At 37.8% G+C, this 14681-nt stretch overlaps 1 protein-coding gene across 1 annotated transcript in view; it reads left to right on the top strand.

Annotated features, from left to right (window-relative positions):
* Window positions 1-14301, top strand: part of Nckx30C — a 199682-nt gene extending 185381 nt beyond the window's left edge. The window contains exons 5-8 of the mRNA XM_065369079.1: window positions 1639-1789; window positions 5967-6082; window positions 6186-6322; window positions 7428-14301. Of these exons, the coding sequence (XP_065225151.1) occupies window positions 1639-1789; window positions 5967-6082; window positions 6186-6322; window positions 7428-7668 (645 nt within the window). The 3' untranslated portion in view covers window positions 7669-14301. The remainder of the gene's footprint in view (window positions 1-1638; window positions 1790-5966; window positions 6083-6185; window positions 6323-7427) is intronic.
* Window positions 14302-14681: the final 380 nt, after the last annotated feature.

The following is a 14681-nucleotide window of genomic DNA, read 5'->3' as shown; positions in this document are numbered from 1 at the left end:
GATATGGAACTTTAATTTGGATAGACAAAAATCGAGTTGTGGCTTGATTTTTCACAAGTTTCAGCCATTCTGGAGCCTCCAGCACGATTTTCGATTTTTTCAAAACCACCCTAAAGCCTCTAGTACGATTTTCTATTTTTTCAAAATTTTTAAATTTCCTCAGATGGTGTGAAAATTAGTTTGAGTAGCCAAAAACCGAGTTGTGGCTTGATTTGTCACCATTTTCGGGTATTCTGGAGCCTCCAGCACTTTTTTTGATTTTTCTGCGAGTTTTAAATTTCTCCAGATGATGTGGAAATTAATTAGGGTAGCCTAAAATCGAATTGTGGCCTTTTTTTTTTTACAAATTCAGGTCATTACTGAGCCTTCAGAGCGATTTTCGGTTTTTCCAGCATTTTTAAATTTTCCAGATGATTTGGAAATGAGTTTGAGTAGCCGAAAAAACAGAGCTGTGGTTTATTTTGTCTTCATTCCCTGGCCATTCTAGAACCTTCAGAACGATTTTCGATTTCTCAGGAATTTTGAAAACATTCTCGAAGCGATCGTATTTACGGCAAACTGATTATGCAATTCATTAGACATCATCGAGTCGATACTGGTAATTTTGCCTGCTGCGTTCTTAAATTAGGCATTATTCGAAGTGGAATGTCGATGCAGTTGCCTACTCGAACGCCGCTCAGCTCATCGGATCTTTTATCGTTATTCGTATTTACGGCAAACTGAGTATGCAATTTATTTAACACGATCTGATTGTGACGTTATACGGCGAATTGCGAAGCATTAACGATTGTCGATTATACAGAGAGTCGAGTATTATGCGTTATATTATTAATTCAACATTCGGGATACTCTTCTAAAGTATTGTGGAATAAAACGAGAAGAGAAAGAGGAGAGGTACTTTTAATGGTAACTCGTTGCAGTTTACGACTCGAAAATTAAATGCTACGAATTGCTCGCTCTCGGTGGATTTTATTTCATTTATTTATTTTTTTGCAGCGAGCGAAACGTTCTCGCGCGTAAATAAAACTCGATCGTAAAATTCGCTCGTAACGATATCGGTATAGTAATATACTCTTAAGGGAACAAAATACTCGTACAATACTGGGACGACAGCAGTAAGAGGAAGAGGGAGAATATGTGCGAAGAAATTATTCGTACGAATATTCGTTGTAATTACTCGAACTGTGAACTACCATGCACCGAATCCTTAGCTAGGATGGGTAATAAATGGGGTACCTATTATGTGTCTACATAATATAGATAGGTCTGTGTGAGAGAGTATGGGAATGGGAGTTTGGCAGCTTCGGTTCGTGTAAACGTGCCAAAATATTAGAGAAAATTCTTGGCACCTTGGGAGCTTTATAATAGGCTGTGTGATTTCTCTGGCTGCTGATAGAGGGGCTTTAATGTCGACCTTGAGGTGTGTGCGGTGCTCGGGATGGTGTAAGTTGAAATTCGCACGATTTACCAGAATTGATAAGGCGGAAGAAAATTATCTATACGTGGTGGTTGGAAGACGTTTCGATGCTAGCTCGGTGTAGTTACTGTATTATCACGTCTTATCAGCGTTACGCATCGATATTATGGCTGGCACGAAGCATTCTTTTATATTTTTTCTTGTTTTTTCGCCTCTTATAGGTTACCAAAGATGGAGAAGAAGAAGAAAGTAGCGACGAACCGCTTGATATCAGTTGGCCAGGGTCGACGAAGAGACGAATATTGTACGTGTTCACGTTCCCGATTATATTTCCATTATGGCTGACGTTACCAGATCCGAGGAGTAAGAGAGGTGAGTAAACGAATGTGTGTTGTTTATGACTATGGGTTAGTTTTTTGATTCGTTTTATTTTCCCCGCTCCTATTCAAAGTACATATATACCTCAGCCAAGCTGTAATTTGATTACCTATTCCCCGATTCGAATAGAAAAATAGATATATTTTTGAACAAAATAAGTTATTTGTACTAAAATATCGCGAGAAAACATCATCTCCGCAGGTGAGAGAAGGCTCCTCCCAAAAGAACAGGTAGCGCTGACGTCATTTTGAGAGTGAATTAATTTAAAAATTCAAATTAATTACGACGAAATTAATTTTCAACTCGGCAATTTCTTTCGTAGGGTTTTTGTTATATATTCTGGAAATTTCATTTTGACAATATCTATATGTTTATTTAATTTTTATTGCCAACGTTAATATTAGAAATTGTCTTCTCAGGGTCAAAATGTATCTCATATTACATAGATTGGTACACAATTTTAATTAATTTTTGCGTAAAAAATAACCGTATAATTTGAACCTCCTACACGGTAACAGTGAAATTAAAAAAATGATTAACAGAATAAAACAGAACTTTGAAAACGCGAAATTCAATGTCGCAGCAAATCAGAATTTAAAAATAGTGCTTCTAGGGGTTTATTGAAACGGGGAATTCAATGCCGAAAACCGCAGATCATGAAACCCTCTTTGTTCTCGTGAAAACTGCGTTCGAATTTACTCAAAAGATAAAATTCGGAGCTATGGGCAAAAATTAGAGTTTTTTGCGAATCGAATTTGGACAAATCAGCCGGGAATGGGTTCCAGGAGGGTTTTCATGATCGAGGAATTCATTGCAACAGTCGGTAGCTTGCTAGAATTTGATTGGAAGCCTGTGGGGCGGCTTTGCACAATGAAATTCTGTCAAAACGCCACTTACGCGCGTCGGTCATGAAAATGAACGTCATACAATGGTCTCAGTGACCCAAAATCAGTCCCAAATCGTCTTTGTTGCGGACCAGTCGCTCACAGTACACCAATTTTGTTGATTCCACCACTGCCCACTAGTGGTAAGCAGAAGAGGGCCAGAAAACCACTGGAGAAAATGTCGCCCAAACGAGCTGAGAATTTGGTTCCGGGGGTTTTTCAAGTAGCTGAATTCATTGCCGGCATTGGTTTCCCGCAAAACTCACTCCATCATTCCGAAACGGTGTTGGAATGCACTCATGAGACTGAAATTCGGTGTTTTTGGCAAAAATGTGAATTTTTCAAGGACAAGAATGGTTTCCAGGGGGGTTTTCAGGGTCGAGGAATTCATTGCGATGATCGGTAGCCTGCTACAGTTCGATTGGAAGCCTGTGCGGCGGTTTTGCGCAATGAAAAGTGCCAAAAATGCCACTTATGCGCATCTCCCAAGAAAATGAAGGTCATATTCGAAATCAGCGACCCAAAATTAGTCCAAAACCGTTGCTTCCTGTGTGCAAAGTCGCAAGTCGCGCGGCCCCATCAAAAATTGCAAATTGGAAGGTCTTTACCTTGCAGTGTGCAGAAATGAAGGGTCCGCGCGAGTTTGCGAATTGGAATATGAAAATGATGTATCTGGGGGTTTTTTGGGACGGCGAATTCAATGCCGCAAACATCAGCTCATGAAACCGCTTTGTTCTCCTGGAAACTGGGTTTGAATTCGCTGGAAAGACGACATTCAGAGTTTTTGGCAAAAACGTGAATTTTTCAAGGACAAGAATGGTTTCCAGGAGGGTTTTCAGGGTCGAGGAATTCATTGCGATGATCGGTAGCCTGCTACAGTTTGATGAGAAGCCTGTGGGGCGGTTTTGTACCATGAAAAGTACCAAAAACAGCATTTATGGACATCGCCCGAGAAAATGAACGTCATATTCGAAATCAGCGACCCAAAATTGGTCCAAAACCGTTGCTTCTCGCGTGCAAAGTCACACTTACATGCACCCCTCCAAAATAAGGTCTCACTGTTTGTAACAAATGTAAATGGGAGGGTGCTTGAGAGATGCCAATCCGAATTCGAGACTAGTGTCCGAGGGAGTATTTAGGGGCGGCGAATTCAATGCCGCAAACCGCAGCTCATGAAACCTTACCGTTCTGGCGGAAACTGTGATAGAATTCAAAATCTGATGTTTTTGGCAGAAATGTGAATTTTTCAGGAAACAAATTTGAGTTGATGATAGGTGAATGGGTTCCCGGGTGGTTTTTTGGGACGGCGAATTCAATGCCGCAAATCGCAGCTCATGAAACCGCTTTGTTCTCCTGCAAACTGTGTTTGAATTCGCCAGAAAGATGAAATTTCAAGTTTTCGACAAAAATGTGATTTTTTCAAGGACAAGAATGGTTTCCAGGGGGGTTTTCAGGTTCGAGGAATTCATTGCGATGATCGGTAGCCTGCTACAGTTTGATGGGAAGCCTGTGGGGCGGTTTTGTACCACGAAAAGTTCCAAAAACAGCATTTATAGACATCGCCCGAGAAAATGAACGTCATATTCGAAATCAGCGACCCAAAATTGGTCCAAAACCGTTGCTTCTCGCGTGCAAAGTCACACTTACATGCACCCCTCCAAAATAAGGTCTCACTGTTTGTAACAAATGTAAATGGGAGGGTGCTTGAGAGATGCCAATCCGAATTCGAGACTAGTGTCCGAGGGAGTATTTAGGGGCGGCGAATTCAATGCCGCAAACCGCAGCTCATGAAACCTTACCGTTCTGGCGGAAACTGTGTTTGAATTTGCCAGAAAGATGAAATTTCAAGTTTTCGACAAAAATGTGATTTTTTTCAAGGACAAGAATGGTTTCCAGGGGGGTTTTCAGGGTCGAGGAATTCATTGCGATGATCGATAGCCTGCTACAGTTTGATGGGAAGCCTGTGGGGTGGTTTTGTACCATGAAAAGTACCAAAAACAGCATTTATGGACATCGCCCGACAAAATGAACGTCATATTCGAAATCAGCGACCCAAAATTAGTCCAAAATCGTCTTTGTTGTGGACCAGTAGCTCACTTTTCTCCATACTTGTTGATTCCACCATTGCCCACTAGGGGGTGGGCAGAAGGGGCCAAAAAACCACTGGAGGAAATGTCGCCCAAACGAGCTGAAAATTTGGGCACGGGGGTTTTTTGGGACGGCGAATTCAATGCCGCAAACCGCAGCTCATGAAACCGCTTTGTTCTCCTGCAAACTGTGTTTGAATTCGCCAGAAAGATGAAATTTCAAGTTTTCGACAAAAATGTGATTTTTTCAAGGACAAGAATGGTTTCCAGGGGGGTTTTCAGGGTCGAGGAATTCATTGCGATGATCGGTAGCCTGCTACAGTTTGATGAGAAGCCTGTGGGGCGGTTTTGTACCATGAAAAGTACCAAAAACAGCATTTATGGACATCGCCCGAGAAAATGAAGGTCATATTCGAAATCAGCGACCCAAAATTAGTCCAAAACCGTTGCTTCCTGCGGGAAAAGTCGCAAGTCGCGCGGCCCCATCAAAAATTGCAAATTTGAAGGTCTTTACCTTGCAGTGTGCAGAAATGAAGAGTCCGCGCGAGTTTGCGATTTGGAATTTGAAAATGATGTACCTGTGGGTTTTTTGGGACGGCGAATTCAATGCCGCAAACCGCAGCTCATGAAACCTCTTTTTTCTCGTGCAAACTGGGTTTGAATTCACAGAATACTGAAATTTCAAGTATTTGATGAAAATGTTAATTTTTCTAGAATCAAATTCTAGCAAATGAGTCGGGAATGGGTTCCCGGGGGGGGGGGTTTCGGGGTCGAGGAATTCATTGCGATGTTCGGTAGCCTGCTACAGTTGGATGAGAAGCCTGTGGGACGGTTTTGCACTATGAAAAGTACCAAAAACAGCACTTATCTCAAGTTTGGCAAAATTGAACGTTTTTGAGTCGTCATCTTCGTAATATTTCTTCTCCCTCACCCTCATACCTCATGGTATATTCGGGTAATTGTTTGTACATAACACAATACTTCGAAGAAACGATGTGAAAACTCCATCAATTTCAATTTTCCTCCGTGGTACATTTTGCAATGTTTCAGTAGCTCGTATAGTCTATACCTTATACTATTAACCAATACAATGTATGCGTGTGCTGTACATAGTACGCAGTTACATACATAGTTACATAGGTACATATAAGAAAACAAAACGAGATTAATATTCGCGAATGTAATTTCTAATGATTTCAGGAAGGAAATATTTCGTGTTTACGTTTATCGGAAGCATCGGATGGATAGCTGCGTTCTCGTATTTAATGGTTTGGTGGGCTAATATCGTGGGACTTACGTTGTACGTGCCTCCTGAAGTGAGTAATGAGTATATGCGATGAATCGAATCGCGTAGTGAATCGTGATTGCCGTCGGTTTTGTGTATTAATTTGTGTACTTACAATATGCGCTCGTTTGTAGGTTATGGGATTGACATTTTTAGCTGCAGGAACATCAGTGCCGGATTTGATCACTAGCGTTATTGTGGCGAAAAAAGGATGCGGTGATATGGCTGTTTCGTCGTCCGTCGGTAGCAATATTTTCGATATCACAGTTGGGTAAGTGTGATGTTTGCGTATGTTTACTTTACCTAATATGGGATGAATTTGAAGTCAAGGTAGCTTAACAGAAGTTACAATTGATTTTGATGTGATTTATTTGTATTTCCGTTTCGCGAACACTGGGTTTTGGGTCGTTTTCAAGTAATTTGAAGTCGCCGAGTCCGAATCCGAATCAAGTGTGCATTTGATTCGTTGGTCGATTTTTCACTTTTTTTTTACAAATTATTCGTCATTTTTTTATGTATACCTCTTTAGCTATAATTATAGTAAGAGTATCGATTCTTGGCATTAGAAAGAAATTTCGAGTCCCCCCCTCCTCCCATATCGTTCTTGAAAATGTCTCTAAAAGATATGTACCTACTTCTAGTCCCAAAAGAATGCGATGTCTATGGTCGTCGGTCGAAAAAGGAAACGTCTTGCAGTCGTCTCGACAGGCGTATTTGACGTGAGAGTCCGATAATGGATAAGTCAAGTCGAGTGGCCAAAGTATACTTAGTAGTACCTACCTACGTATAGAAAAGAAGAAGCGACCCAAGATGGGGTGTCAGCTTTGACGTGTGTACTATCGAAGGACGACTGATGATGAGGAAGGACGAGGAGCGTCGCGTGGCATCGTCTTCGTCGTCGTTATCGTTCGAAAAAGAAGTAATACGATAATAATGAAATGATGAACGAAAGGAAGGGTTAAATAAAGGGGAATGGTAAAATGGTATAGACCGGACCTTGACAAGATATCTTCTTCGTTGCTGTTGCTGCTGCTGTGACTGTTGTTGTTGTAGTTGTTGACGTATCAATAAACGAGTTGTCAAGTTACACCCCCCTCCCCTCTCTTCAACACCATCTCCCGTCCCTTCGACGTGTTTTTTTTCTATATTTATTTCATTTTGCTATATTGTGTTAGGTTAGGTGAAGAATTGACACCATCGAGGTACACAGCAATGCTTCCTCTTACCTCGTCTTAGTCTTCGTTTACTTTATTATTGAATCTCATTCTCATCTTAACAATAACGCTAATATTGGGATTGTTATTATATTGCGTGGTGGGGTGATTTCCCCTATTTGACTCTTTTATTTATTTATTTATTTATTTTTTTTTTAATAGATTACCTTTTCCTTGGATGTTGTACAACGCCGTATACAGATGTCCGGTGAAGGTGAACAGCGTCGGTATGGTATGCTCGATCGCTACCCTATTCCTGATGCTGTTATTCGTCGTCGTCTCCATAGCTTGTTTCCAATGGCGAATGAATCACGGTCTCGGATACACCATGTTCGCTCTGTACGTGGTGTTTTTGCTGGTTTCGTTGCTTTTCGAGTACCATGTGGTCCATTGTCCGGTTTAGAAGGTGCTGCGAAGACTAAGAAGAGACGCAGGAAATCGTATCTCCTCCTTGGGAAATCTTGGTCATCTTGTTACTTATCTTAATTGTTGTTGCGTCATTATTACGTTATTTTATTTCTCCCTTCGCTATTCCCTGTCCCTTTTTTCCGTTAATTCCACTTTATTGTTTTTATTTTTTTTTTCGTATGTGTTGGTTGGGTGAGGAGGGAGATTGTGCTGAATTCGAATGAGGTTATTTCTTAATTTTATTCAATTTCTGAGATGCCTTTTCACCTTCGTGAGTTATTTATTTGATTCTCATCATAATAATTGAAGATTGTGAGATAACAGAAATTCTCTGAAGAATCGCTCTTCCTCTTGCTTTTCCTCCCTCTCTCACTCTTTTTTTTTGGCTACCTATTGCATTTTATGTTGAGAAAATTTAGTTTGCTTCTGCGCAGATCGTTTTTTTTTCTGTACCTAATTTTTGAGGATGTTCAAAGTGATTCCATTGACCATTGTGATTTTCATGACACAGTTTCACTTCGAGATCTATTTAACGAGTGCTTAGTGCACTTATTATGTAATGTTTTCACCCTTCCTTCCCTCCCTCCCTCCCTCCCTCCCTCCCATTCTCTCCCTATCACTCTTCGCTTCACTTCCCCTTGATCTGGTCTTAGTACGAGTATAATAATTATATTATGTATGTTTTGTAAGATCAGATTTTTTGTTTTCGCTCTAGTTATGGCAGAATCTTGATGATGAAGGTTTTTTTGATTATTGTTCTATGTAGGTAGTTATGGAATTTGAACGTATTTCTTTTCTTGTGTAATTTTGTTTTGTTTTTTTTTTTTTCAATTTCTTGGATTGAAGCATATCTTTTTGGTTGGGAATCCCTTCCTTTATGTAATAAATTTTCATGTCTTTACTGCCAGTGTTGTAAAAAAAAAAGGTGTTTTAAAATTTTACTTTTCCCTTTTTCAAGCGAGAAGTACTAGGTGCTACTGGTCCAGTTTTGTAGATAGGGAAGGGCGAGGGAAAGCTGGTTAGTACGAAAATTTTCCCAAAATTGCCAAAAATGTTTTGTAATATCAGCTTGAGACGAAGTAGAACACAAATTGTAATTTTTTTTCAACAATTTTGGGCCCAACTTCTTCCAGAGGGTTTAGTTAAGCCTGGGTTTTTCGCATACTTGGTTTATTTTTCAAAATTCGGAATTCCTATCCCCTCTCTTTGACCTCCAACGTCGCGTCTCTCTCTTGTAGAAGACTGGTTCCAGATTTTAGGTTTGAATAGATTTCATGATCAGAATCAGCGCCTTCAAAAACGTTTAATTATTATATTGGGGTATGTAGGTATCATTTTTTCCACAATTCTTATTTTTCTACCCCTCCCTCTGTTGCTTAGGGGACCAAAAAAAAAAATAGCCCGAAGGAATTTCAAAACATGATGGACATTTGTCAAAATAAGAATTGGTGCTTTTAAAAACTATAGATTTTTGGATATCCATGTTGTATTTTTCAAAAATGTTGGCACACCCTTTTTCTTTTGAGAAATGCATTTTGGATTTCGAGGTGAGAAGGTTTTCGGAATAAAAATCCACTCATTCGATACTCGTATCATTTTTTTTTATTATTGATTTTCATTCTCCTCACCCCCCCTCCCCTGTTCTTTACAACTCATTTGAAGTTGAATCTGGAAAATTTCGAGGTTGAATGGTTTTCAGGAAGGATCTGAATCAACGACTTTGAAAACTTATCAGACGACACCATGATCAGTTTTTTCAATGGTTCCGATTTTTCAGCTCTCCTAAGAGCTAGGATTTTCAAATCAAATCAAATAATTTATTATTGTAAGGAAGCGCAAAATTCCGGACTCGAACCCCTCCTCCTATCTCCATTTCCTTCTGTCTGTGAAGGAACAAGTTTTGATTTCTTGAGGTGGACTGTTTCAAAGATCAGAATCACTGAATTAGTTTCTTCGAAAACCCTTCTACAATATGTAGGTATCATGTTTTTTTCGATGATTTGAATACCCTCCCCCCTCCTCCCTCCTCCTTCCATTATTTGAAAACTCTGTAAGGGAAAAACGTGCAGGTAATCAGGCATTCGAATGAGGGACAGGGATTCTGGGAACCTAAATTTTTGGTACCCATTTTGCATCAAAATTTTGGGCTCCAGTTTCCTCTCTTTCCCTTCTTCTCACCCTTACCTTTTCTCTTGTTTTGAAGGAACCGGTTTTTATATCGAGGTGTGATGACACAATTCACGATAGGTACCTTCGAATCCTCACACGATTTGATATCCATAGGTAGGTATTTTTTTCGATGAGGGGAAACGTTGAATTTTCATTGCCCCCCCCCCCTTTCCCTTCATAATTCATAAAGGGTCGATTTTTTTGAAAATATGCAGAATGTGGTAAACAGTAGGTAGTCGTTAAAATGAGAATCAGAAATTCCGAGAACCTAGATTTTTGGCATCGACTTGGCATTTTTGTTCTGCTCTTAAACCCCTGCCCCCTGCCCCCTCCCATCGAGCAAATTGGGGTGGGGGGGGGTTGAAAATCGTATGACATATTGCTTGTTATGTTTTCGATAGTGTCGATTTCGATTTTCGACTTGGTTTTTTGATACGAGCTTCCTTGACTTGGGTAATGAGCTCCAAAACTCTCATAAAAGTTTGCATAACTTATAGTCCGGCATATGACAATAGGAGTAATTGCACCCCCCCCCCACCCTCCGCCGATCCTCCTGGACAACTTTTTTCTTAAAGGGGACATCCTAAGTAACATTTTAAAGCAAACTTGCCAAAAATAAAGTTGGCCTTATTTACAAAATGGCGGCCATTTTGATTGACAGGTCAGCCGAAATCGCAGATTTTGCGTTTTGACATAGAACTTGCACGAACTTTTTCAAAATTCACAAAGATAGATCGAAAGATCATGCAAAAATTCATCACCTGTCAGAATTTCAAGTGCTAAAGTGGGTTTTTCGATTTTTGGTGAATTTTTGAAAATTGAATTTAGGCCAAAAATGAGGGAAAAAATCAAAATTTTACCAAATTGACCAAGAAAGCTGAAATTTGGGATATATCCTATTTTCGACATGCCAAATCAATTGGAAATGGTTTCAACACGTTTTGAGCAGTTCTGGGAGCCTCCAGCAGATTTTTGAAACTTTGAATTTTCACAAAATTTCATCAAATGGAGATGGAAAGCTGAAATTTACTCTACACTCCAATTTTAACACCCTCTGAAAACGACTTCAGGTGGATTTCAAGTCATTTTAGAGCCTCCAGTAGATTTTTGAAACTCGAAATTCACAGAAAATAATTCCATCAAATTGGAGTTGTAAAGCTAAAATTCATTCTAAAAACTAATTTAAATACGCTACGAAGTACTGCAGGTGAATTTCAAGTCGTTTTGAAGCCTCCAGCAACTTTTTGAAAGGTTGTATGACGTTTTTTTGGAAAATTGAAATTTCCTAAAAGTAGCTGGAAGCTTCAAAACCATTTGAAACCACCATGTAGTCTGCGAAGTAAATTTCAGCTCGCCAACTCCATTTGATAAATTAATGTTGGGGAAATTTCAAGTTTCAAAAATCTTCTGGAGGCTCCAGTACCTTTCAAAAAAGTCGCTGGAGGCCCTAAAATGACTTGAACCCACCTGAAGTCGTCTTCAGAGGGTGTTAAAATTGGAGTGTAGAGTAAATTTCAGCTTTCCATTTCCATTTGATGAAATTTTGTGAAAATTTAAATTTTCAAAAATCTGCTGGAAGCTTCAGGAATTTTCAAAAAGTTGCTGGAGGATCCAAAACGACTTGAAATTCACCTACAGTACTTCGTAGTGTATTGAAGTTAGTTTTTAGAATACATTTTAGCTTTACAACTCCAATTTGATGGAATTTTGTGGGAATTTCGAGTTTCAAAAATCTGCTGGAGGCTCCAGAACTGCTCAAAACGAGTTGAAACCATTTCCACTTGATTTGGCATGTCGAAAATAGGGTATATCCCAAATTTCAGCTTTCTTGGTCAATTTGGTAAAATTTTGATTTTTTCCCTCATTTTTGGCCTAAATTCGATTTTCAAAAATTCACCAAAAATCGAAAAACCCACTTGAAATTCTGACAGGTGATGAGTTTTTGCATGATTTTTCGATCTATCTTTGTAAAGTTTGAAAAAGTTCGTGCAAGTCCTATGTTAAAACGCAAAATCTGCGATTTCGGCTGACCTGTCGATCAAAATGGCCACCATTTTGTAAGTAAGGCCAACTTTTTTTTTGACAAGTTTGCTTTAAAATGTTCCTTAGGATGTCCCCTTCAAGAAAAAAGTTGTCCCGTAGGATCGGCGGGGGGGTGCAATTACTCCTATTGTCATATGCCGGACTATTAAGTATATTATTTTGTTGGGGCGTTGATTGGAAATTTCAATTTATTTTTTTTTGGATGTGATCGTATTTCGATATTTCTCAAGCATCGTGGCACCCCCTTGGAGGGATGAAATTTGAAAATGTGCGCAGAGGAGTGATTATTGTTGGGTTTTTGGAGTGAATGAACTCCAGAAAAGAACTCGGATAAGCGCTGAATTTTGTTAAAACATTTTGATCCTCTCTTCCTCTTCCTTCTCGCCTCTACAACGAGCTAAAGATTTTTGAAATTGGGCCCAAATGCTTTGATTTTGTATATTATTAAGTATGTTTCATGTGTACTTATGTTCATTGTTCACGACAATACAATATTCGATAGGATGATTTGTGTCGCTCTGAGTGCAGGCGTTTCTATATTCTGTGGTGATCATTTTATCAACTTACGCATAATATTACGTGGGTATGTGTATTTTATTATAAGTACATAATTAAATACGTATGGTACTCGCGTATGTTCTCGTGTATGTTCTCGTGCACTCTCCCCTCAGCCCCCAAATCATAGGCACATGTTTTGTCTTGAATTATGGTAAGCTGTTTTACAATATTTATGGCTGTCGAATGCGTCGTAGTTTACAAATTTACCTTATGATAGAAAATGAGAGCATATTGTTTAATATAAGGGGAAAATTGATGGAAAAAAGTACATGGTATTCGAAGTATAGCCTATTCGGTATACATCATAATTGTATATTTATGTTAAGTATTCGTTTCGTTGTGTTGTTGTCATTTTTTGTTGTTGTTATGATTATTATCGTGGTTTTTTTTCGTACTTGAACTTTTTTTTTTTTATTATTATTTTGTCGATGTTTCGTATCCTTATAAATGTAGTTGTATTTACTTACCTGTATTATTAGTGTAGGTATCGACTGTATTGAGTATGAGTACCTATAGTTTTGATCACTTATATTGGTACTGGGGGTAGTAGGCTGCGTGTGAAATATTTGTGGTGTTTGGTTTTGAAAGTTTCAGTTTGATGAATCTATTTTTCATGGATTGAGTGCTTGCTTGCTTGATTTGATTGATTGATTGATGATTGATTGATCTAATAATATGTGTAATATGTCTATTCCTTGTTATCATCGGTGTTTCTCTATTGCTCATAATATTTAAAACAATACTTTTAATTTATCTAATTTCGAATCTACGATCGATGCCTCTCACATATTGAACTTAATTCTTATTTATTTATTTTTATTCAATTTTTCGAATTTGAATTGGTACTCAAATTAAACGTAGGATTTTTTTTACGTTTCGTCGATTTTATTACCTACTTATTTTATTCGACCTTGAGAAATTTATATTAATAATAATGTTTAATAATTAAACACTTACATATACTTATAGTTTTTCTAACGCTGCAATATTTCAATTAAGTAAATGTATTTTTAGTGTACCTACCTACTTATAAAATTATGTAAAGTAGATTGGTAGGTACTCTGTAATTTGTTCTTACCTACATCTTCATTATCTATTGATTAACGATTATTCATATCTTTTTGTCGTGTTAATACTTTACATATCTTTTTTCGAGATTTTTAATTTTAAATTTTTTGAAAAGAAATATGTAGAAAATAAGGAAATACTCTAAAAGGTACTGTAGAAGTTACCATTGAATTTTACCAGTGCAAATAATCTATAAGATGTCGACCAATTTCATAATTAAGAACGTGGTTTTTTTTTCTTATATCGATATTCGATGATAATAATTAGCGTTATCTGCATATAATATTAGACACGAAAAAATATTAAGTCGAGTGATTTTTTTTTTTTTTTTTTCAAATGAAAAATAGAAGTAGGTTAAATTGTTTTTATTTTCTTAAGGTACCTATTTAATACTCGTTATAAGGATGTTACGTTACGATTTGAATAAAAAACAGGCTGAAGGTAGTCGATCTTTTCGGATGAACCTTATCAACCTATCTCTATCTGAATTGAAATATACAAAATACTTACAATAATTATTATGAAATACAAAATACATACCATTATTTAGGCATTCGTTCGATACGATTGGTTAATGTTATTATTATTAAGTACTTTATCAACTTCTGTGTTGTTGTTTTTTTTCGCCTAGTGTATTAATATAGTGTATTATACATTTGATATGAATTTTTCCAATGTTGATCCGTCGTCTATTAATGTATTTCCACTTGAACCATTCGTGGTTTAATTACGAATTAAGATTATATCGTTGGTGTATGATTGAAAAAATAATAATTGTGGTCAATGTGTCGTTGTGTGTTTTTGTGTGATTTATGATTTTTTGGGTATTTGTGTTGGTAATGCTGGATTTTATGGTGGTGGGTTATTGGTAAGTCTTGGTTTTACAAAGGTAATAAATGGTGACGTGTTTCAGTAGTAATTGGTTATGGGAATTTTGAAATTCGGTGTTGGTAATTGTGATTTTTTTTTGGTGTATTTTGACCCAGTTTTCGAGTACTTATTGACTAAGTTTTTACTCAATGAGAGCTGTTTTGTGATCTGTTGCGTGTTGAAATGTACTCGTCATCCCAAAAAAAAACATTTGTGACCTCCAATTCAATTTTGGGCCCGATTCTGGTGTATTTTGAGCCAGTTTACAAGTGATAGGGTGGGTTTGGTGAAATGAACTGA

This window comes from Planococcus citri, chromosome 5, assembly GCF_950023065.1.
Source record: "Planococcus citri chromosome 5, ihPlaCitr1.1, whole genome shotgun sequence".
In the NCBI taxonomy this organism is placed as follows: Eukaryota; Metazoa; Arthropoda; class Insecta; order Hemiptera; family Pseudococcidae; genus Planococcus; species Planococcus citri.
The sequence above is the reverse complement of the archived record's forward strand: the minus strand, read 5'-3'. Positions and strand labels throughout refer to the sequence as shown.